A 26245-nucleotide genomic window follows, 5' to 3' on the forward strand; every position below is an offset into this window, starting at 1 on the left:
AGCGGGTCTGGCCTAGGGTGAATTTTAAATAGGGACAATTTTAATGATTTTAATAAGACACAGTGACAAATATTTGTTTTTAATTGGTTTTTATTGGGGATAATGTTTTATACTGTTTTAATATGCTGTGAGCCGCCCTGAGTCCTGTGGGGAGAAGGGCGGCATATAAGTCCAATAAATGAAATGAAATGAAATGAAAAGGTTGAAAATCCCTGATGTAGAATTGTCCTGTGCGCCCTGAGGATTTATGCAGTATTAGAGAGACAACCTGGATACTAATATCTCCATAATACAGCCACTGGAGAAGCATGTATTTTGTTGTTTCTGAATGTTCAGATTCACGGGCACATTATATTATAAGCTGAAGTGTATTACTGAAATAAACAACCCTTGAAATCTTTGGTGTCGTCTACATTAAGGAAAAAATTTAGCACCTTCCACTACTATCACCCACCAGCATTTAAAGAGGCACTTCCAAGCAAAGGAGATCACAGCAGGAGGTGGTAGAAAAACTGAAGATCCTACACTCAAAAACCACATCCCCTTTTTCTCTATAATATTCCAACAGCATTTGCGTATCACGTTCAACAATCTTTACATGTTGTGAAATTTTTCTGCTCTTCTCAGTGCCCCAAACCTCCCTCATATGTTCCCCATTCTGTGCTTCGCTCTTCTTGCTTAATTCTTCACAATCTGAACAGGGATTCTTCTTGCCCTGAATTTCTGAAAATGTTAGGAAAAGATGAACTCTGAACCTTTTTATCTCTCTGCTCCCATCATCTCATATTTGGGGAGCTACAAGCACTAAGTAAATAAGAGTGTTCGTATCTTCTAATATATATATTTAGCATAATTGGCATTACAGAAACCTGGTGGGACGAAACCCATGACTGGAATGGACTGATGGATAAAAATTGTTCAAAAGAAACAAAACTACAAAAAGAGGAGGGGGAGTTGCACTATATGTAAGAGAATACTACATATCTACAGAAATGCACATGATCAAAGATAAAAGTCCTCCAGAATCTATATGGGTCAATATAAAAGGGAAAAAAACTGACATTGCCATAGGGGTATACTACACGCCACCCAACCAATCAGAAGAAATAGATGAACTCTTTGCTAACCAGTTAAGAAATGTATGTAGGAAGAATACCACAGTAGTAATGGGAGACTTCAACTACCACATATCAGCTAGGAGACAAACTCTGCAGCGAGTGGGAGATCAAACAGATTCCTAACCAACTTAGCCAACAACTTGTCATCCAAAAGTAGAAGAGGGAACTAGAAGTAAAGCTATACTGGACCTAATTCTTACTAATAGAGAAGAAGTGATAGAGGGAGTTGAAGTTGCCTGAACCTTGGGGGAAAGTGACCACGTCATACTGGAATTCAATATAATGCAAACACAAGAAATAGAAAATAATTCAACCAATGTCTTAAACTTTAAAAGAACTGATTTTAACAAACTCAGAGAGAACCTAGGAAAGATGAAAATCCTAAAGGGGAAAACAACTCAAGAAGCATGGGAAACTCTGAAAAATGCTATCATAAAAGCCCAGTCCAGCACAATACCACTGAAAAAGAAAACAAGAAAATTAAGAAACCAGCATGGCTGCACAAAGATCTCTCAGACATCATCTGAAAGACAAAAAGGACAAGTACAAAAAATGGAAAGAGGGACACATAACTAAGGCTGATTATCAACAGACAGCCAAAACATGCAAAGACGAAGTCAGGAAAGCAAAGGCTCAGAACGAACAAAGACTTGCAACAGAAATCAAGGATAATAAAAAAAAAGTTTTTTTCAACATATTAATAACAAGAAAAAAGTCAAGGAAACTGTAGGTCCACTAAAGAGAGAAGATGGCAAGGAGGTAACAAGCAATAGGGAGAAAGCAGAGCTGCTTAACTCATTCTTTCCATCAGTCTTCACAAAAAGAATTTATAGCACAACATACTAAAAAGAATACTGCAAAAGACAAACTAGAAACAAAAATTAAAATAAGCAAGAAAATGGAAGAGAATACCTATCCGACCTTGTCGAATATAAATCACCAGGACCCGACAGATTACATCCCAGAAATCTGAAAGAGCTGGCAGATGTTATCTCAGAACCATTGCACCATATCTTTCAAAAATCCTGGAGCACTGGGGAAATACCTGAGGATTGGAAAAGGGCTGATGTTCCCATCTTCAAGAAAGGGACCCAGGAAACTACAGACCAATCAATCTAACAACAATACCTGGGAAGATCCTGGAAAAGATAATAAAAAAATAGATCTGTGAACAACTACAAGCAAACAAAGTTATAACTAGTAGCTAGCACGGGTTTGTCAAAAACAGATCATGCCAAACCAATCTTATTTCATTCTTTGATAAAGTGACTAAACTAAGACCAGCGAAATACTGTGGACGTAGTATACTTAGACTTCAGTAAGGCATTTGATAAGGTAGACCACATCCTACTCCTTGGCAAGCTAGAAAAAGGTGGAATAGACAACATCACCACCAGATGGATCTGTAACTGGCTGGCAAACCATACTCAACGAGTAGTCCTCAATGGCACTACATCCACATGGAGAGAGGTAAGCAGTGGGGTACCACAAGGTTCCGTCTTAGGCCCAGTACTCTTCAATATCTTCATAAATGACTTAGATGGGGGAACTGAAGGGGAACTCATCAAATTTGCACATGACACCAATCTGGCAGGAGTAGCCAACACCCAGAAGACAAGCTCAGGATCCAAAAAGATCTTGACAAACTTGAACAATGGGCCCTGTCCAACAAAATGAGCTTCAGTGTGGAGAAAAGCAAAGTTTTACATTTAGGTAGGAAAAATCAAAGGCACAAGTACAGACTGGGCAAAACCTGGCTTAAAAACAGTAACTATGAGAGGGACCGTCATAGTGGATGATCACTTGACTATGAACCAGTAGTGTGCAACAGCAGCCAAAAAAGCTGCTAAAAAGCTAATACAATCCTGGGTTGTATAAACAGAGGCATAGAATCAAGATCACGCGAAGTATTAGTACCGCTTTATAAAACCCTGGTAAGACCATACCCTGGAATACTGCAGCCAATTTTGGTCACCATATCACAAAAAAGATGAGAGTTTGGAAAAAATTCAGAGAAGAGCAACTAAGATGATCAAAGGCCTAGAGACTAAAACATACGAAGAACGGCTGCAGGACTTAGGTTTGGCTAGTCTAAAGAAAAGAAGAAATAGAGGGGACATGATAACAGTATTCCAGTATTTGAGGGGCTGCCACAAAAAAGAGGGGATCAAATTATTTTCCAAAGCACCAGAGGGCTTGAGCGGGGGGCTGGACTAGAAGACCTCCAAGGTCCCTTCCAGTTCTGTTCTGTTCTGTTCTGTTCCATTCCGTTCTATTCTATTTTATTTCTACTTCTATTCTATTCTAATACTGAGACATGTTTAACTAAACAAAATCAGACCAGAAATTCAATGATTAATTTCTCAGTTGCATTTCCAAAGGGAGATGAGAAAAAATCAAGCCTTCTCTTTACTCATCATCTTCAGGCTCATGTGGATTTTCTTGTGTACAGTAAGGGAGGAATTTTGTGAGAAGCACCGTCCACATTCTGGGCACTTAAAAGGTTTCTCACCTGTGTGTAAACCTACATGATTTATAAGGTTAGTTCTAGTACTGAAACCTTTCCCACAGTCTGGACACTCATATGGTTTTTCTCCTGTGTGAGTCCTCTGGTGTCTCACCAGGCCAGAATACCAACTGAAACATTTTCCACAGTTCAGACACTTATATGGTTTATCACCTGTGTGAGTCCTTTGGTGTTTCACAAGATTGGAATTATGACTGAAACCTTTCCCACAATCAGGACATTCAAAGGGTTTCTCTCCTCTGTGAATCCTCAGGTGTTTCACAAGGTCAGAATTATGACTGAAACTTTTCCTACAATCAGGACACTTGTACCGTTTCTCCCGAGTGTGAATCCGCAGGTGTTTAACAAGACTTGAATTCAGACTGAAACCTTTCCCACAATCTGGACACTCATATGGCTTCTCTCCTGTGTGAGTCCTCTGGTGTATCTTCAGGTTGGAATTACAGAAGAAACATTTCTCACAATGGGGACACTCGTACCGTTTCTCCCGAGTGTGAATACTCAGGTGTTTAACAAGATGGGATTTCTGACTGAAGCCTTTCCCACAATCTGGACATATATATGGTTTCTCCCCAGTGTGAGTCCTCTGGTGTTTCACAAGGTTGGAATTATGACTGAAACCTTTCCCACAGACTGGACACTCATAGGGTTTCTCCCCTGTATGAGTCCTCTGGTGTATCACCAGGTTGGAGTTATGACTGAAATCTTTCCCACAATCTGGACACTCATACATTTTCTCCCCTGTGTGAGTCCTCTGGTGTGAGACCAGGTGGGAATTCTGACTGAAATGTTTTCCACAATCTGGACACGCATAGGGTTTCTCTCCTGTGTGTGTCCTCCGGTGCGTCACCAGGTGAGAATTCCTACTGAAAGTTTTCCCACAATCAGAACACCCAAATGACTTCTCCCCCATTTCAGGTCTTTTTTCTATCACTAGAGTAGCATGTTTCCTAAAGTTTTGTCACCTTGAGGATAGAAGGTGGATTTTTCTTCGGTGTGGTTCCTCTCAGGTATAATCAGGTGTGGTCTGCAATCTGTTCTTTTCCCACAATGTGCACATCGGTGGGGCTTTTCTACCAATGATATTTTTGGATTCTCAAGGTCAAAAATATGTTGGATCCCTTCTTGGATGCGTGCTTTCATTTAAGCTATTCTTTCTTCACAGGGCAAGGCTTGCAAGATCACCCATCCTATATGATTATAGAAGTGATCCCTTCCTCCCCAATGATTTGCAGAATATTTCCCATTTTTCTGAATTTGGAAATGATCCCTCTTGACCTTTTCCTGGAGTGCTTGCTTTACTTCTACATACTCAGTTTTTCCACCTAAAATTTTCTTCCTGTTATTCTCTCTTTTGTCCGTCACATGCATGGAAACAGAGAAGAATTTTGTGCTTTTCTGGAGGAAGTGGAAAAGACTTTCATTGCTGGCTGGATATGCTTTCCTTTTTAATGCTGCTTGTGATTCTCACTTGTCCGGAATTATCTTCCTGGCATCCTCTTTATCTATAAAATGGACATAAACTCTTAGTTTAATGGTGCAGAAGATGTGAAAACAGCAAGAGGGGGGGAAAAACATGCAGTAAATGAAAAAGCAAACATGCCAAAAGGCTTCATTTGACACATAGAGGTCTGGCGAAATGCAAGTTCAAATATCTACACAATCATTAGATTCCCTTCTGGACTTCAGTAAATCACAAACTCTTATCATTACAAACTGTTATTTTCAAATATATCAGAAAATGCTGAGGATAGATTATATAGATTTGCAATAAGTAAAAATTTCCCTGTCGGTCACGTCTGACTCTAGGGCACGGTGCTCATCTCCGTTGTCTTAAGTCAGGGGTAGGCAACCTTGGCTCTTTTATGACTCGTGGACTTCAACTCCCAGAATTCCTGGCTCAGGAATTCTGGGAGTTGAAGTCCACGAGTCATAAAAGAGCCAAGGTTGCCTACCCCTGTCCTCAGTGTATATTACCCAATCAAGCAGGAGGACCCGACAAGCACCGCTGGAACAACATTTGGGGAGGGAAGGAACATACAGTAGGCAGCTGACATTTTCACTCTGGTTTCTTCTGTTTCTACACTGTGGAGGAAACCAACCAGCCCTAATTGCTCCCCGACTCTCCTCCGATCTGTCCTCAACTCACCTTCCAGCTGCTGTTTGATCCTGGGAAGAGCAGGAGAGCCGCCCTCCAGACCTCCATCCTCCCACGGGCCAGCCGGAAGAGGAGATTCCTCTGTTCTCCTCTCTAGGAATCCAGTACTCGTGTGTTTATACACCTTTCGGCTCCCTCGCTCCCCCTCCCGTTGGATTTCAGTATTCAACAACCATCGATGCCGCTACTGTAGTCGCCGGATGTTACAATACTCATTTCATGGAGCGCCATCTAGCGACATAAGGCTGAAAAATCACTGTTCTTGTTTGCAAGATTTTTGATCAATTACTGCAGGGGTCTTCAAACTTGGCCCTTTTATGACTTGTGGACTTCAACTCCCAGAATTCCTCAGCCAGTATGAGGAATTCTGGGAGTTGAAATCCACAAGTTATAAAAGCACCATGTTTGAAGACCCCTGGATTACTGTATCTGCCGTTAAGTGGTTTTCAACAGCAATCACAGCGGTGGTTTCACTTTGGGTCGATCCCTAACCTGTTCTTTCTGGTCTTTCAGGGATGCTCTCATAGCTATTACAGTTGAGCCAGCGGCTCTGTTTGCAAGAAGCAAGAACTTAAACCAACATGGGGGGGGGAGCGGGAAACAGTGTGCACACAAACAGCAACTCAGAAATGAGGAGGTGATAAGCTGCCTGGGAAAGCCAAGGGAAATCATCAAAACAATTAAAAAACAAAAATTAGAATATTTTGGACATGTGATGCGACACCCAGAAAAATACGGCATACTCCATTTAATTATCCAGGGAAAGATTGAAGGCAAACAAGGTCCAGGCAGAAGAAGAACATTGTGGCTTCAAAATCTAAGGGACTGGTTTGGATAAAACTCAGCAGCACTTTTTCGTGCGGCTGCTGATAAAAACAGGATCGCCAACATCCGATAACGGATATGGCACAAGAAGAAGAAGAAGAAACAGCAACAATTATACATCATTTATTGTGCATGCATGAATTCTGTCCCAGCCAGTTTTTCGTCCTAGGGGGCAAGGATAACTCCTCAAAATCTACCTTTGCAAACCGAGGGAAGCTTGAAAAGTGAAGTTTACTCTTCACTGAGTCTACTTAGCTTTGCCAGATTAAGCCGGTTGCTGGGCCCTAAAAGTTCATGGAGTTCTTGTTTATGTGTAGCTCTAAATTATTGCCAGCTTCATCTTGTGGGAAGAATCCAGAGAAAGAAATATTTTGGGAAATATTAAAAAGGCAGAATATATTTCCCCAAAGGAATAATGGAGAAGATCTTTAAAAAGACAGAAACCAACCCCAGCCCCTAGGCCAGTGTTTCTCAACCTTGACAATTTTAAGGCATGTGGACTTCAACTCCCAGAATTCCACAGCCAGCATTGCTGGCTGTGGAATTCTGGGAGTTGAAGTCCACATGCCTTAAAATTGTCAAGGTTGAGAAACACTGCCCTAGGCAGAGGCCAGCTTTTAGAAATGCAAATTCAATAATTCATTCAGGAAGGTTGGGGTCAGGAAGCTAGAAGCTATGAGATTAGGAATCTACATACCCCACCCAAACTCTAAAAGACAGGACCTTTGAGGACATAATAAGATTAATCCACCAATACCAAAAGAGCACACTCACACTCAGGTCAAAGTACATGATATATAGAAGACCCAGTTCAGCCGTTGGCTTTAAGCTCTGTTGCATTCCAAACCTATCTTTTATTCATTCTCTTTTCTTTTAGGAACTCCGGGCAGCATAGAAAGCACTTCCTAGATAGCATCCTGAGCCAAGAAAGAGGCCCATTTTAATCTCCTCTAGCCACCTATCTCCCTTCCCAGACATAATTTTTGCCTGTCAATTGGCATCTCAATCTACCTTCATGCCTGATCTAACAATAAACTGGAGGTTTTTTGCACTTTTAATCCCACCCTTCACCCTTAAACTCAATGTTTCTTTTAGGTACCTTCAAGTTAGACTTGACACCGGGCCTGGACTGCTTTCCCTACAGTTTCCTTGACAAGGATTTTCAGAAACGATTAATCTATTTGTTCACCTGTAAAGGAGTTATTCATGAGAATTCCACTATTCCCTTTGTACCAGTTTCATTGTGTATATTTTGAATGTTTGTGTAATGAAATTCAATTGTTATTGCTCCACACTTAATTCTTAAATATGACATAAATTGTTATTCCTCACCTCACACTCATACCCATTGCCTCTTTCTTGCCATCTGGTATTTTGGTTGTTATGTATGAGACACACCCCAAAAGAAAAAAAAAGAGTCTTTACAGAATAATAATCAAAGGAAACACACCCTTTGGAATGAATTCTTACAATAGCCAGTCAGCCATGAACTCTTCCAACTTCGTCACTTCCATTCCCTCTGCACTAATGTCCCCTTTTTGTTTCCCAAAGATATCAGAATGTTGTAGCCACTAAGAGTTTGCATTACGTAATGGTCCTCTCAAAGATCCAAGGCTTTTGAGTTATTTCAAGCAATTTCAGTGCCCAAGCATAAAAAATGTGACATCAGATAATGCCCAAATATGACACTAAAAAGAGAGAATTGAATATAATCTGATGAGAATTAAATATAATTTAATTATTTTAAAGTTTAAAATCTTTATTACAGTGAAAGCCAGCATGAACGTGGGATGTATTCAGCTAAATAGTACAGAAAATAAAGTCTAAAAATAGTAATTATACTAAATAAGACATAAATGAAATATATAAATATATAAAAACAGAAGTTTAAATCGGGTCCCCAATACCCGGTCTATGGACCAGCACCCGGCTGCAGCATGCCAGCAACTGGGCCATGCAAACAAGCAAAGCCCCATCTTCAGAATGCAGGCAGCACACAAAACCACGGCCCCTCCGATCTAGGGAAAAAACTCTTTCCATGGAACTGGTCCCTAGTGCCCAAAAGGTTGTGGGCCGTTGGTTTAAATGGAACTAAGAGCACACCAAGGACATAAGATGCCTGTAGGTTGAATGGTTTATTTATTATGTGGCAGATTAAATCTATCATTCCACAAAGCAGACTGTAGGATGAGCTGGATGTTCCTTAAAACTACTTTATGGCACAGGTCATCCATCATCTGACCATATTTAAGTGCTGCTCTGTAGAATCTGGCAACATTATACTGCATATAGCACCAGAATGACTCTCTGAAAGCAGTAGGGAGATGTAGAATTGTACTGTGTGCCCTGAGTATTTATGCAGTACTAGAGAGACGACCCGGATACAAATATCTGTACACCCACTGGACAAGAATGTGCTCTATTGTTTCTGTGTGTCCAGAGTTACAGTGGCATTGTATTATAACCTGAAATGTATTACTGAAATAAACAACCCTTGAATTTTTCTAAACTCACCCAATTTTTTAGCATCTTGGCACTGCCAAGATTCAAAGGTTAATCGATCAGCATTCAAATGTTAACAGGAGGCACTTCCAAACAAAGGAGATTACAGCAGCAGTTGGTAGAAAACATGAAAATCCTATGCTCAAAAACTACAACTCCTTTTTCCCTACAGCATTCCAATAGCATTTGCATATCATGGTCAACAATCTTTACATGTGACATTTTTGTGTTCTTCTCACTGTCCCAAACCTCCCTCATGTTTTCAATTTTGTGTTTCATTGTCCCTCACTGTCCTTGCTTCACTGTTCACAATCTGTACAGGGGTTCTTCCTGTACTGAATTTCTGGAAAAGTTAGGAAAAGATGAATTCTGATCCCACTTTACCTCTCCTATCGCCTCATATTGGAGGAGCTACAATCCACTTAAGTAAATCAGAATGCTCCTACCTTCTAATATATTTTATAGGACCTGCAGTAGGTTTCTGAAAATCTGAATGTTGCATTTCTAAGACATCTGTTCATCAATATGCAAAAACAACCCCACATTATTTGTGCAGCAGTTGCACTATTATTGAAAAAAAGAATATCCACTATATTCTGCTAATAGCAAGGCACGGGTAGTTAACCTTGATCAAGCTAACATTTTTCCTTTCCATTTCTTTTCTCCCTCCTGCCTAATGTTGAGACATGTTTGACTAAACTGAATAAGGCCAGAAATTAAATAGTCCATTTTTCAGTTGCATTTGTAAAGGCAGATCAGAAAAGAAATTCAAGCCTTCCCTTCACTCATCACCTTCTGCCTCATGTGGATTTTCTTGTGTTTAATAAGCGAGGAACTTTGCGAGAAGCATTGTCTGCACTCTGTGCATTTGAAAGGTTTCTCCCCTGTATGTATACCTACATGACTTATAAGGCTAGACTTTGTACTGAAATCTTTCCCACAGTCCGGACACTCATATGGTTTCTCCCCTGTGTGAGTCCTCTGGTGTGTCACAAGGACGTAATACTGACTGAAACTTTTTCCACAATCCAGACACTGATATGGTTTCTCCCCTGAGTGAATCCTCTGGTGTGTCACCAGAACACATTTCCAACGAAAATATTTTCCACAATCTGCGCAGTTATATGGTTTCTCCCCCGTGTGAGTCCTCTTGTGTTTCACAAGGTTGGAATTAACACTGAAACATTTCCCACAATCCTGACACACATATGGTTTCTCCCCTGTGTGCATCCTTTGGTGTTTCACAAGGTCGGAATTATGACTGAAACTTTTCCCACAATCCTGACACTCAAATGGTTTCTCTCCTGTGTGAGTCCTCTGGTGTATCATCAGGTTGGATTTATGACTGAAACGTTTCCCACAATTTGGACACTCATATGGTTTCTCCCCTGTGTGAGTCCTCTGGTGCATCACAAGCCTAGAATTCCAACTGAAACATTTACCACAATCTGGACACTTGTACGGTTTCTCCCCAGTGTGAATCCTCTGGTGCATTAGCAGGGCAGAATTCCGAATGAAACCTTTCCCACAGTCCAGACACTTGTATGGGACCTCTCCAGTATGACTCTTCTGGTGGTTCAGAAGATCAGAATTATGACTGAAAACTTTCCCACAATCGGAACACTCATATGGTTTCTCTCCTGTGTGAGTCCTCCAGTGTTTCACAAAATCAGAATGCTGTTTGAAACTTTTCCCACAATCCCAACACTCAAATGGTTTTTCCCCCGTGTGAGTCCTCTGGTGTATCATCAGGTTGGAACTATGACTGAAACCTTTCCCACAATCTGTACACTCATATGGTTTCTCTCCTGTGTGAGTCCTCAGATGTATGATCAGGTTGGAATTATGACTGAAGCCTTTCCCACAATCTGGACATTCATAGGGTTTCTCTCCTGTGTGAGTCCTCAGATGTACCACCAGATGGGAATTATGACTGAATCTTTTCCCACAATCCTGACACCTATATGGTTTCTCTCCTTTGTGAGTCCTCTGGGGTTTCTTCAGGTGAGAATTCCGACTGAAAGTTTTCCCATAGTCTGGACATCCATATGGTTTTCTTTGATTCAAGCTACTCTTTATTTCTTGGCAGGGTGAAGCTTCCATGGCTGCCTGTCTTATATGCCTACTCAAGTGACACTTTCCGCCCCAGTGATTTCCAGAGTATTTCCCCTTTTTGTAAATCTGGAAATGATCCTTCCTGACCTTTTTCAGGAGTGCTTGCTTGAGTTCAGCCCAAAACCTTCTTCCTGTTATTCTTTCTCTTGTCGGTCACCCGCCAGGGGAAGTGGAAAACACTTTCATTGCTTGCTGGATTTGCTTTCCATTTTAATGCCTCTTTTCACTCTCACTTGTCTGGAATTCTCTTCCTGGCATCCTCTTTGCCTGTAAGATTGGCATAAACCCATAGTTTAACAGTTGTTTAATGAAGTGGCTACAGAAAATGTGAAAACAGCAAGAGAACAAAGCATGCATTACAATGAGAAAGCAAACGTGCCAAAATGCTAGATTAACCTCTAACATTAACTATGATTCATTTGACTCATAGACTAGCGAGATCCAAGTTCAAATATCCACACAGACATTACATTCTCTTCTGGACTTCAGCAAATCACAAGTTATTAGCATTTCAAACCATTATTTTTAAATACTACAGGAAATATTGAGGACAGATTATACAGATATACACACAAAGACAAATATTGACACCACTGCCAGTGTAAGTATGTTAAACATCCATGTGTATTACGGCCAAAAAAAAAACTTTCCAGAAGTGGGTATGCCCACATTTTTTGGTGTAATTTCAGAGGGGGAGAGGGCTTCAACAGATGAGGTGTTTCAACCAATGAAATGGTGCTCAAAGCATTTGCAAGATATATGCACGAAACCCTTCAGTTTCGAAGAAAACAGCACATCTTAAAAAATCACAGTCAACCCTAAATTAAAGGAGACTTTTAAATCTCCCAATCAGCAAAAATTGCAGGCAACACTTTTAAAACGACAGGGACAAAATTTGGGGAGGGAAGGAACATGCAGCAGTAGCTGACATGTTTCAGCCTAGTTTTTTCTTTGCTGCATATATTAACAAAAGTCAGGGGTTGCCGCAAAGAAGAGGGAATCAAGCTATTCTCCAAAGCACCTGAAGGCAGGACAAGAAGCAACGGATGGAAACTAACCAAAGAGAGAAGCAACCTAGAACTAAGGAGAAATTTCCTACAATTTATCAGTGGAACAACCTGCCTCCAGAAATTGTGAATGCTCCAACACTGGATGTTTTTAAGAAGAGACTGGACAGCCATTTGTCTGAAATGGTATAGGGTTTCTTGCCTGAGCAGGGGGTTGGACTAGAAGACCTCAAAGGTCCCTTCCAACTCTATATTATTATTATTATTATTATTATTATTATTATTATTATTATTATTATTATTATTATTATTATTTTTTATTATTATTTTGGAAACACACCACAGTAGTAATGGGGGACTTCAACTATCCTGACATCAATTGGGAGAAAAGTTCTGCATCAGTTAGGAGACCGAACAGGTTCCTGACCAATCTACCTAACAACTTTGTCATCCAAAAGATACCGATAGAGCAGGGAACTAGAGAGACAGCTATATTGGATCTAATTTTTACTAACACAGAAAAAATGATAGAGGGGGTTGAAGTTGCCAAAACTTTGGGAGAGAGTGACCCTGTCATATTGGAAATCAATATAATTCAAACACAATGAATAGAACAAAATCAAACCAGTGTCTTTAAAAGAGCTGATTTTTAACAAGCTTAGAGAGAGCTTGGGAAGGATATCATGGATGAAAATCTTAAAGGGGGAACAACTCAAGAAGAAGACAAAAGAACAAGTACAAAAAAATGGAAAGGACACTAAGGCAGAATACAAATAAATAGATCAAACTTGCAAAGATAAAATCAGGAAAGCTAAGGCTCAGAAGGCTATAAAAGACTTGCAACAACTGTCAAAAATAATAAAAAAAATTCTTTCAACAAATAAAAAACAAGAAAAAAGTCAAATAAATAATTGGTCCACTAATGAGAGAAAATGGCAAGGAAGTAATGGGCAGTAGAGAGAAAGCAGAGCTCCTTAATTCATCTGTCTTCATGCAAAAAGATAATACAGCCTAACCTACCAAAAACATAACAGTAAAAGGCAGACTAGGAATACAAATCAAAATAAGCAAGAAAACACTTGTCCATTGTAGACAAGTTCAAATAACCAGGACCTGATAGATTACATCCCAGTCATCTGCCAGCTCCCAGTGAAGAAGCTGGCAGATGTGATCTTGGAACCACTGGACCATATCTTTCAAAGATCCTGGAGCCCTGGGGAACTGCCAGAGACTGGGAATGAACTGATATGGTTCCCATCTTCAAAACAGAGGGGGGGGGAAACAGATCCAGGAACTACAGACCAATCAGCCTGACATCAATAACAGGGAAGATCCTGGAAAATATAATAAAGCAACAGATCTGCGAACACCTAGAAGCAAGCAACATTATAACCAGAAGCCAACCCGGGTATGTCAGAAACAGACCATGCCAAAGAAATCTTATTTCACTCTTTGACAAAATGACTAAATTAGTGAATTAGAAGACCTCCAAGGTTCCTTCCAACTCTGTTATTCTGCTATTCTATTGATTAACGGTCATCATACATTCCTATTTCTCTTTTTGGAAATGGAGCCTGGCTTGAACTCCATTCCTCGAGTGAAATCCAGGCCAACATTTCCCTTCCACGTTGCTCATCTCTGTGCAGAGGAACAGGCAGGTTTTTTTTCTATGCACAGGTAGCAAGTAGTAACCAGATCCTCACAGTTGAGTCTCATTTCGGGACTTCATAGGTCAGAAAGGATCCCTGGGAATGAGACGGGACCCCCTGACCAAGGTTTTCTCCGCCTGCTACATAATTCCATCTGAGGCAGACAAAATGCAAGGCAAAATGCAAAATCCATTCTTTTCACTGTATCCCCTGCCAAGGAATGTTTCACTGTTTGCAGGTTCCTATCTTTCACCAACCTCCTTTTTAAAGGTTTTCGTTTTTAAAATGACCCTCCTTCCACCGCAGATTTCGTGAATCCAAGAATCGAAGGAAATTCAATTCCTTCAATTACTAAGGCAACATAAATCTCCGCCAACAGTTCTCTAGGTCACTTTGCCAATGAGGGGATTTCATGCAACGCCTTCCTAACTGATCTCAGTATTAAGGAAAAAGTCCTCCTAGGGGAACATTTTCTCTATGGCTAATTCCACTAATTTTCAGAGATATCCGATAGGCGCAGTGTTTCTCAACCTTGACAATTTTAAGGCATGTGGACTTCAACTCCCAGAATTCCACAGCCAGCAATGCTGGCTGTGGAATTCTGGGAGTTGAAGTCCACATGCCTTAAAATTGTCAAGGTTGAGAAACGCTGCGATAGGGAATGATTGCAAAAACAAAGAGGATGCCACTGGCTGCAGTGCAGGTTGGGCTAGAAGACCTCCATCGTCCCTTCCCATTCTGTTGTTCTGCTCCGAAAGCGTGGAGGAAACCAAATAGCCCTACTTGCTCCCAGCCTCTCCTCCGACCTGTCCTCAACTCACCTTCCAGCAGCTGTCATCCTGGAAATAGTAGTAGGAGAGCCCCCCTCCACGCCATCCTCCTCCCATGCATGAACCGGAAGAGGAGGTTCCTCTGTTCTTCTCCTCTCTTCCCTATCCTCTCTAGAAACCCAGTACTCTATTGTTTCAAAACACCTTTCGGCTCCGTCGCTCCCCCTCCCGTTGGATGTCAGTACTGTACATAGTAACTATCGATCCTGTTACTGTTGACGGCTTTTCAGTCGCGGCTCATTTCGTGGAGCGCCATCTAGCGACAGAAGGCTGAAAAATACGCTTCTCCTGTCCTTCCCTGCTCCATCAAGTGGTTTTCAAAACCTCCGACCATATCGATAGCTTCACTCTAGCATGACCGATCCCTATGTTTTTTTCCCGGGTCTCCCAGGGATGCACTCATAGCTACTGCAACTGACCCAGTGGCTCTGTTAGGTAGAAGAGAGAAATCAAGGGAAAGCAACAGTGGGGATTGGGGAGGGATGGAGATGGTGGACCAACTATACTTAGAAGATCCCAGTTCAACTGTTGGCTCTAAGATCTGTTGCATGGAGGAATATGAATTAAAGCAACCCCAACGTATATTGTATTGGTTTTATTTTATTTCCTGAACTCAGAATAGAAAGCACTTTCTAGATGGCGCAGTGGTGGCACAGTGGTTAGAATGCAGTACTACATGCTACTTCTGCTGACAGCTGGCTGCCGGCAGTTAGATTCTGACTGGCTCTGTAAACCCCTTAGAGAGGGCTGTAAAGCAGGGCTTTTCAACCAGTGGTACGGGTACCACCTGTGGTACATTGGCAACTGGCACGTGGTACGCGACCATCCTAGAGAAGTGGTAGTCGGCGAGGGGAATGAGCTGAACCGGTGGCAGCACCACACAAGCCTGAGCGAGAGAGAGCTGGAGCTGCAGGGCTCAGCGGAAGTGCCAGAATCAGTACCGCTTTCCAGATGATCGGTGCTTCTTCGGGGCTGTCAGGGCTCAGTGGAAGTGCCAGGATCAGCGCCAGGCCCCAGCTGGAGCTCGGCGCTGATCCTGATGCTTCTGCTGAGCCCCGAAGAAGCACCAATCAGCTGAAAGCAGCACTGATCCTGGCGCTTCTGCTGAGCCCAGAAGAAGTGCCAATCATCTGGAATGTTGCAGCATCTCCAGGGTCTTGTGATTTACATTCAGATGCTTGGCAACTGATTCATATTTATGATGGTCACAATGTCCCAGGGTCATGTGAAGTGATCCAAACCTGCTGCAATCACCCATCAGAAGGGGGTGGGGGAATAAAAACCAAACACTCTCCACCCCACCCCCGCTGCCAATCCTCAACAGAAATGCTCACAACAATGAAAATCTCGGACAGGAGGAAGAGCGCCGCCGGGTGGGCAGGCAGGTGTCTTGCTCGGCTGTGGCTTGGGGGACACTTTTTTCAGTGCCATTGTAACTTTGAACAGTCACTAAGGGAACTATTGTAAGTCGAAGACTACCTTACTTTATCACTTTTTTCTTTTTCTTTTTTTTGGTCATCAAGTTTTTGACACCTTGCTAGGCGACTGGTGATACTCGGATATTGCCATATCCTAAAAGTGGTACAATGGGTGAAAAGGTTGAAAAGCCCTGCTGTAAAGCACTGTGAAGCAATACATAGGTCTAAGTGCTATTGCTATCCTGGGCCAAGAAAGAGGCCCATTTAAATCTCCCCTAACTGCCTATCTCCCTTCATGGACATATTTTTTGTCTCTCAATTGGCATCACAATATTCCATAGCTCCTGAAGCTGCCTTCATGCCTTACCTGACACTGAACTGAAACATTTTTGGACTTTTAATCCCCTGTGCTTGGTTGTTCTGATGTTTTGGTTGTATGTATGAGACATACTGTGCTCTGCTCTGTGCTCTGCGCACAGTCACTCAGGCCCTCGTCACCTCCCGCCTGGACTACTGTAATGCTCTATACATGGGGCTCCCTATGAGGAGCATCCGGAGGCTTCAACTGGTCCAGAATGCGGCCGCGCGGGCGGTGTTGGGAGCGACGCGTCGCTCCCATGTAACGCCGCTGCTGCGCGAGCTGCACTGGTTGCCAGTGGCCTTCNCCAGGGGGAGGGCCTTCTCTGTGGGTGCCCCCACCCTCTGGAACGAGCTACCCCCCGAGATCCGGACAATCCCAGATCTCCTAACCTTCCGCCGCGCCCTCAAGACATGGCTCTTTCAGCAAGCGGGACTGACCTAGGGTGAATTTTAAATAGGGATAATTTTTAATGATTTTAATAATGTCACAGCTACAAATATTTGATTTTAATTGGCTTTTATAGGGGAAATGTTGTGTGTGTTGTTTGTATTGTGTTATTTTAATATGCTGTGAGCCGCCCTGAGTCCCGTGGGGAGAAGGGCGGCATATAAATTATGAAAAATAAATAAATAAAAAATAAAATAAAACATACCCCAAAAGAAAACAAAATGTAGTCTTTATAGAATTATAGTCAAAAGAAACATAACTCTTTACAAGGAAATCTTACAACCACTAACTCTTCCAAATTATCCCCTTTCATTTTCTAATAACTAATAACCCATTTTGTTCCCTAAAGACATCCTAAACTTGTAGCACCTAAGAGTTTGCTTTATGGAATTGGTCCTCTCAAAGATCAACAGGCTTTTGAGCTACTTCGAGCATTTTCAGCATCTAAAGCATACAAAAAAATTAGTAACCGATGTGCCCAAAGATGACACTAAAAAGAGAAATAAATATGATGAAAATTAAATATAATTTGATTATTTTAAAGTTTAAAATCTTTATTACAGTGAAAGATCAGCCTAATGAACATGAGGTGTATTCAGCTAAAAACTATAGAAAGTAATCAAAGTCTAAAAAATAGCAATTGTACCAAAAAAAACAAAAGACAAATATGACAGAGTATATTAAAAAACAAAAGTCTAAATGGAACTAAGAGAACAGCAGTTCATGCAGTACAGGAGATGAGCCTGGTACAAACGTCTAATACAGCCACTGGAGAAGCAAGTGCTCCGTTGTTTCTGTGTGTCCAGAGCCACAGGGGTGCTGTATTATAACCTGAATTCTTTAACTGAAATGAACAACCCTTGACTTCTTTGGTGTTTCTAAACTCAGCCAAAATTTTAGCACCTTGCAGTGGTATCGCCCACCGGCCTTCAAAGGTTAACAAGAGGCACCTGCAAGCAAAGGAGATCACAGCAGGAGTTGCTAGTAAGCTTGAAGATCCTATGCTGAAAAACAATCACTGCCTTTTCTCTATTATATTCCAACAGCATTTGCATATCATGCTCATTATGTAATTTTTGTGCTGCTCTCACTGTCCCAAACCTCTCTTATATGTTTTCCATTCTGTGCCTCACAGTTGTGCTTCACTGTTCACAGTCTGAACAGGGATTCTTCTTGCCCAAAATTTTAGAAACTATTAGGAAAAGATGAATTCCAAACCCTCTCTACTTCTCCTCTTCTATCACTTTATATTTGAGGAGCTAAAATGGCTAAGTAAATCAGACAGCTCTTATCTTCTAATTTTTAGCACCTGCAGCAGGTTTCTGAAAATATGTCTGTTGCTTTTCTATGATCTGTTGTTCAACATGCAAAAACCATCCCCAAAATCATTTGGTAGCAATTACGCTATTTTTGCAAAAGGGAATATCCTCTACATTCTGCTGTTAGGCAGACACAAGTAGTTAACTGTGATCAAGGTAACACTTTCCATTTTCATTTTTTTTCCTCTCCTCCAAAAATGCCTAATAGTGAGGACAGGTTTGACTGTACTGAATCAGGCCACAAATAAGTTAATTTCTCAGCTGCTTTTGCAAAGGCAGATCAGAAAAGAAATTCAAGCCTTCTCTTCACTCATCACCTTCTGCCTCATGTGGATTTTCTTGTGTGTAGTAAGGGAGGAGGTTTGCGAGAAACACCGTCCGCACTCTGGGCATTTGAAAGGTTTCTCCCCTATGTGTAAACCTGCATGAGTAATAAGGTTAGTCTTAGTACTGAAACCTTTCCCACAGTCTGGACACTCATACGGTTTCTCTCCCGTGTGAGTCCTCTGGTGTATTACAAGGTGGGAATACTGACTGAAACCTTTTCCACAGTTAAGACATTTATATGGTTTCTCCCCTGTGTGAGTCCTCTGGTGTTTCACAAGGCTGGAAGACAGACTGAAACCTTTCCCACAATCCACACACCGATACAGTTTCTCCCCTGTGTGAGTCCTCTGGTGTATCACCAGAATAGATTTTGAACTGAAAGATTTCTCACAGTCCACACACTTGTATAGTTTCTCCCCTGTGTGTGTCCTCTGGTGTATCATTAGGTTGGAATACTGACTGAAACCTTTTCCACAATCTGGACACTCATGGGGTTTCTCTCCTGTGTGAGTTCTTTGGTGTTTCACAAGGCTGAAAGACTGACTGAAACTTTTTCCACAATCCAGACACTGATACGGTTTCTCCCCTGTGTGAGTCCTCTGATGTATCACCAGAACAGATTTTGACCTGAAAGATTTCCCACAGTCCAGACACTTGTATGGTTTCTCTCCTGTGTGAGTCCTCAGGTGAACCACCAGATGGGAATTCTGACTGAAACTTTTCCCACAATGCAAACACTCATATGGTTTCTCTCCTGTGTGAGTCCTCTGGTGTATCATCAGGTGAGAATCCCGACTGAATGTTTTCTTACAATCTGGACACCCATATGGTTTTCTTTGATTCAAGCTACTATTTCTTTCTTCACGGCGTGAAACTTTCATGACTACCTGTCTTATATGCCTATCCAAGTGACCCCTTCCTCCCCTCTGATTTCCAAAATATTCCCCTTTTTCTGATTTTGGAAATGATGCCCCTTTTGCTGGAGGGTTTGCTTGAGTTCTATACACTCCAGTTCAAAACTCTTTTACTGTTATTCTATCTTTTGTCTATCCCCTGTCTGGGGAAGGAGAAGAATGTTGTAGTTTTCTGCAGGAAGTGGAAAAGACTTCCAATGCTGGTTGGATTTGCTTTCCTTTTTAATGCTGCTTGTAATTCTCACTTGTGTGGAATTCTTTTCCTAGCGTCCTCTTGGTCTACAAGATTGACATAAAAGGTTGTTTATAAAATGGGTGCAGATGTGAAAATAGCAAAAGGAAAAAAAGCATGCATCATAATGAAAAAAACAAACATGCCAAAATACTAGTTTAACCTCTAATATTCACTATGATTTTATTTGACTCATAGAAGGCTAACAAGTTCAAATACCCACACAAACAAATTCTCTTCTGGACTTCAGCAAATCACAAATTCTTAACATTACAAACTGTTATTTTTAAATAGATCAGGAAATACTGAGGATAGATTATACAGGTATGCACACGGAGACAAATATAGGTCCACCCTCAATGTAAGTATGTTAAAAGTCCATATGTATTTCAGCCACATAAATGTCCCAGGAGTGCATACGTTCAGACTTGTTGGTCTAATATTAGACGGGGGGGGGACGCGGGAGGGCTTTAACATACGAGAGGCTTCAACCGATGAAATGATGCCCAAAGCATCTGCAAGATATAATCCCCAGTTTTGTGCATGAAACTCCCCAGTTTCTAAGACACGTCCATGAAAATCATAAAGACTCCACCTTAAACTGAGGGAGACATTTTAAATCTCCCAACCAGCAGAACATTAGCAGGCACCACTTTTAAAGCGACCAGCAGCACTGGAACAAAAGTTAGGGAAGGAAGGAACATGCAGTAGCAGCTGACATATTTCTGTCTAGTAGTTTCTTCTCTGTTTCTACTATGTGGAGCAAACCAAACATCCCTACTTGCTCCCGGCCTCTCCTCCGACCTGTCTTCAACTCACCTTCCAGCTGTTGCAGTCCTGGGAAGAGCAGGACAGCCGCCCTCCATGCTACCATCCTCCCATGGGTCAGCCGGAAAAGGAAATTCCTGTGTTCTTCTCCTCTCTTCCACATCCTCTCTAGAAATCCAGTACTCGATTGTTTCAACACCTTTGCCATTCTTCCACATCCTCTCTAGAAATCCAGTACTCTATTGTTTCAACACCTTTGGGCTCTTTCGCTCCCCCTCCCGTTGGATTCAGCAACCATCGGTGCCGGTACTGTATTGACGGCTTTTTATTCTCCGGGTGTTACTCAATTTAATAAAACGCTCGCCATCTTTCCACAGAAGGCTGAAGTACAGGCCTTGGTGCTTTGTGAGCTTTCTTGTTTTCTTGCAGACATTTCATTACCCAAACTAGGTAACATCATCAGTGCTGCTGATGTGACCTAGTTTGGGTAATGAAACGTCTGCAAAAAAAAAAAAAGAAGAAGAAGAAGCAGCAAGTTCCGAGAGCAGCAAGGACCTCCCATTTCAAACCTGAGCTACAAATATTCTCCTTTATTGAATTACAGGCTTCTGTCATTTGCAAGATTTTTGATTGATTACTGGATGTGACATCGATGCATTGATACCTACTGCAACAGAAGCAAGAACTAAACCAGGGCTTTTCAACCTTTTCACCCATTGTACCACTTTTAGGATATGGCAACATCCAAGTACCACCAGCAAGGTGTCAAAAACTTGATGACCAAAAAAAAAAAAAGTAAAAAAGTAAAAAAGTAAAGGTAGTCCTCAACTTACAACAGTTCGCTTAGTGACTGTTTGACGTTACAATGGCACTGAAAAACGTGCCCCCCAAGGCACAGCCAAGCAAGACATCTGCCTGGCCACCTAGCGGCGCTCTTCCTCCTATCCAAGGTTTTCATTGTTGTGAGCATTTCTGTTGAGGATTGGCAGCGGGGGTGGGGTGGGGGGGTGTTTGGTTTTTATCCCCCCCCCCATCTGCTGGGTGGTTGCAGCAGGTTTTGGTCACTTCACATGACCCTGGGACACTGTGACCGTCATAAATATGAATCAGTTGCCAAGCATCTGAATGTAAATCACAAGTCCCTGGAGATGCTGCAACATTCCAGCTGATTGGTGCTTCTTCAGGGCTCAGCAGAAGCACCAGGATCAGCACCGAGCTCCAGCTAGAGCCTGGAGCTGATCCTAGCGCTTACGCTGAGCCCTGACAGCCCTGCAGCTCCAGCCGTCTCTCGCTCAGGCTTGTGCGGTGCTGCTACCGGTTCAGCTCATTCCCCTCCCCCGCTACCACTTTTCTAGGATGGTCGCATACCACCTGCCAGGTGCCAATGTACCACAGGTGGTACCCGTACCACTGGTTGAAAAGCCCTGATCTAAACCAAGGAAAAGCATCCTTGGGGTGGGGAGGGGAGATGGAGATGCTTGCCCAACTAGACTCAAAAGACCGGGAGTTCAACTGTTGGCTCTAAGTTCTGTTGCATGGAGGAGTCTGAATGAAAACAACCCCAACATATATTGTATTTTTTTTTTGTTTTCTTTCTGGAACATTAAGAAGCATAGAAAACAGTTCCTAGGTAGCATCCTGGGCCAAGAAAGAGGCCCATTTTAATCTCCCTTATCTGCCTATCTCCCTTTATGGATATCCTTTTTGCCTCTCAATTGGCCTCCCAATATTGCATAGCTGCTGGAAGCTGCTTCATGCCTGATCTGACACTGAACTAGAACATTTTTGGAGTTTTATTCCCCTGTCCTTGATCCTTACAGCCAATGTTTCTTTTAGGTGCCTTCAAGTCAGACGTGACACTTGTCAAGTGGCTGGACTGCTTTCTCTGTGGTTTCTTTTGCAAGGATTTTCAGAAGTGGTTTCCGCCTTTCCTGTTTCCTAGGCCTGAGAGAGGGATTGGCCAGGGATAGAATAGAATAGAGCTGGAAGGGACTTTGGAGGTCTTCTAGTCCAGCCCCCTGCTCAAACAGGAGAACCTATAACAGTGATGGCGAACCTTTTAGAGACCGAGTGCCCAAACTGCAACCCAAAACCCACTTATGCTTCGTCAAGTGCCGGGTGGGTGTGGCCCATTGGCTGGGTGTGGCCCATTGGCTGGGTATGGCCAATTGGGTGGGTGTGGCCAATTGGGTCATCATGGCTGCAGTAGTAACGGCAGACTGGGTGGGACTAAAAAGTTCAATCAATCAATTCCAACTTTGCAAGAACTTTTTTTTTCCCATGAGAAGTTGAAATTGATTGATTGAACCTTTTTTTTGTTGTTGTTGCACACAGTGGCGGAGGCCTAAAGCGAAAAGGTTTTATAAAACCCAGCTGAAGGCCTAGGACTGGGGCGATGATGCGCATGCCTACAGAGAGGGCTCTGAGTGCCACCTCTAGCACCCGTGCCATAGATTCGCCACCACTGACCTATACCATCTAAAGTTAAACCATGCCCAGATGGCTTCAGGCCTATAGCAGGCCTGGAACTGACCACTTCTCCGTCTGTAGCCTGGAGCTTCAAACACTATACCAAACTAGCTCTTCTTATTCCCTACAAAATCTACCCACTCAGCTGTTCCTGTGGCTGCAGCCTTTCAAGATCTTCTAGTCCAACACCTTTGCAATTGAGTTCCCATTATTTTCCAGAAAAAGGACCATTTTGTCTTAAATCTGAGCTTCAAACTTTTCTTCTGAGGAAATGGAGTGTCTCTCCAACTAGTGGCTTTTGGCCTGGCCCTGGGGACCAGCTCCTCTGGCTATGAGATTGCCTGTTGCAGAATTTTACTTGATTTTTATGATTTATATATAGTGTTTGTAGGTTTTGTGGGGTCTAATTAATATGTTTATTCTACTGTAAAGGAGTTTTTGGGAATTTCACTATTCCCTTTGTATCAGTTTCATTGTGTCCATGTTGAATGTTTGTGTGATGGAATTCAATTACTATTCCTTTATTCCTGCTCCACAATTAATGCTTAAGCAGGGTATAAATTCTTATTCGTCTCCTCACACTCATACCCATTGTTCTTTCTGACTATCTGGTGTTTTGGTTGTATGTATGAGACACACCCAAAAGAAAAAAAAATATAGCCCTTACAGAATTATAATCAAAAGAAACACACTATTTACATTGAACTATTACAGTAGCCAGTCAACCAGTAACTCTTCCAAATTATTCTCTTTCATTCTCTCTGTGCTGATGTCCCATTTTGTTCCACAAAGACATCCTAATCTTGTAGCAATTAAGAGTTTGCTTTATGCAATTGGTCGTCTGGAAGATCAAGAGGCATTAGAGCTACTTCAAGCATTTTCAGCGCCTAAAGCATACAAAAAATTTAGTAACAGATGTGCCCAAAGATGATACAAAAAAGAGAAGACTAAATATGATGAAAATTAAATATAAAGTTTAAAATCTTTATTACAGTAAAAGACCAGCGTAATAAACATGGGGTGTATTCAGCTAAAAACTATAGAAAGCAAAGTCTAAAATATAGCAATTGTACCAAAAAAAACAAAAGACATAAATGACAGAGTATATTAAAAAACAGAAGTCTAAATGGAGCTAAGAGAACAGCAGTTTATGTAATACAGGAGACGAGCTTGGTACAAACATCTAATTCAGCCACTGGAGAAGCAAGTGCTCCGTTGTTTCTGTGTATCGAGAGCCACGGGGGTGATGTATTATAACCTGAATTGTGTTACTGAAATGAACAACCCTTGACTTCTTTGCTGTTTCTAAACTCAGCCAAAATTTTAGCATCTTGCAATGCTATCACCCGCCAGCCTTGGAAGGCACCTCCAAGCAAATGAGATCACAGCAGAAGATGCTATGCTCAAAAGACAGAACCCCCTTTTATCTATATTCCAGCAGCATTTGCATATCATGCTCAACAAACATCAGATATGTTATTTTCTTGCTGTTCTCACTGTCCCAAACCTCTCATGTTTTCCATTCTGTGCTTCACTGTTCGCAGTCTGAACAGGGATTCTTCTTGCAGATTTTCAGAAAATATTAGGAAAAGATGAATTCCAAACCGTCTTTACTTCTCCTCTCCTATCACTTTATATCTGAGGATCTACAAATGTTAACTAAATCTGAGAGCTCTTATCTTCTAATATATTTTTTTAGCATCTGTAGCAGGTTTCTGTACGTTGCTTTTCTATGATCTCTGATAGTCAACATGTAAAAAAAATCCTCAAAAACATTTGGTAGCAATTACGCTATTTTTGCAAAAGGGAATATCTACTACATTCTGCTGTTAAGCCAACACAAGTAGTTAACCGTTATCAAGGTAACATTTTCCATTTTCATTTGTTTCCTTTCCTCCCAAAATGCCTAATAGTGAGGACAGGTTTGACTAAACTGAAGGAGGCCACAAATTAAATAGTTAATTTCTCAGTTGCTTTTGCAAAGGCAGGTCAGAAAAGAAATTCAAGCCTTCTCTTCACTCATCACCTTCTGCGTCATGTGGATTTTCTTGTGTGCAGTAAGGGAGGAGGTTTGCGAGAAGCATCGTCCACACTCTGGGCATTTGAAAGGTTTCTCCCCTATATGTAAACCTGCATGAGTAATAAGGTTAGTCTTAGTACAGAACCCTTTACCACAGTCCGGACACTCATACGGTTTCTCTCCTGTGTGAGTCCTCTGGTGTTTCACAAGGCTAGAAGACTGACTGAAACTTTTTCCACAATCCAGACACTGATATGGTTTCTCCCCTGTGTGAGTTCTCTGGTGTATCACCAGGCCAGATTTTGAACTGAAAGATTTCCCACAGTCCAGACACTTGTATGGCTTCTCCCCTGTGTGCGTCCTCTGGTGTATCATCAGGTTGGAATACTGACTGAAACCTTTTCCACAATCTGGACACTCATGGGGTTTCTCTCCTGTGTGAGTCCTCAAGTGAACTATCAGATGGGAATTATGACTAAAACTTTTCCCACAATGCAAACACTCATATGGTTTCTCTCCTGTGTGAGTCCTCTGGTGTATCATCAGGTTGGAATTATGACTGAAACTTTTTCCACAATCTGGACACTCATGGGGTTTCTCTCCTGTGTGAGTCCTCAAATGAACAACCAGATGGGAATTATGACTGAAACTTTTCCCACAATGCAAACACTCATATGGTTTTTCTCCTGTGTGAGTTCTCTGGTGTATTATCAGGTTGGAATTATGACTGAAACATTTCCCACAATGCAAACACTCATATGGTTTTCCTCCTGTGTGAGTCCTCTGATGTATCATCAGGTGAGAATCCCGACTGAAAGTTTTCCTACAATCTGAACACCCGTATAGTTTTCTTTGATTCAAGCTACTATTTCTTTCTTCACAGTGTGACGCTTTCATGACTGACTGCCTTATATGCTTATCCAAGTGACCCCTTCCTCCCCTCTGATTTCCAAAGTATTCCCCTTTTTCTGAATTTGGAAATGATCCCTCTTGACTTTTTTCTTGAGTGTTTGCTTGAGTTCTACATATTCCAGCTCAAAACTCTTTTCCTGTTATTCTCTCTTTTGTCTGTCACCTGTCTGGGGAAGGAGAAGAATTTTGTAGTTTTCTGGAGGAAGTGGGAAAGACTTTCACTGCTGGTTTGAATAGTTTTCCATTTTAATGCTGCTTGTGATTCTCACTTGTCCAGAATTCTCTTCCTAGCGTCCTTTTGGTCTACAAGATTGACATAAAAGGTTA

The 26245-nt window shown here is 41.8% G+C and overlaps 1 protein-coding gene across 1 annotated transcript in view; it reads right to left on the bottom strand.

Moving 5' to 3' along the window:
- The window catches only part of LOC114922174 (zinc finger protein 208-like), a 38959-nt gene extending 12956 nt beyond the window's left edge, over positions 1-26003 (bottom strand). Inside the window, exons 1-4 of the mRNA XM_029286048.1 lie at positions 25078-26003; positions 18606-19417; positions 9923-11110; positions 3605-4546 (exon numbers count right to left, since the gene is read on the bottom strand). Of these exons, the coding sequence (XP_029141881.1) occupies positions 3605-4546; positions 9923-11110; positions 18606-19417; positions 25078-25903 (3768 nt within the window). The 5' untranslated portion in view covers positions 25904-26003. The remainder of the gene's footprint in view (positions 1-3604; positions 4547-9922; positions 11111-18605; positions 19418-25077) is intronic.
- Positions 26004-26245: the final 242 nt, after the last annotated feature.

This window comes from Protobothrops mucrosquamatus, unplaced genomic scaffold (assembly GCF_001527695.2).
Source record: "Protobothrops mucrosquamatus isolate PMUCROS unplaced genomic scaffold, P.Mucros_1.0 scaffold2793, whole genome shotgun sequence".
Lineage (NCBI taxonomy): Eukaryota > Metazoa > Chordata > Lepidosauria > Squamata > Viperidae > Protobothrops > Protobothrops mucrosquamatus.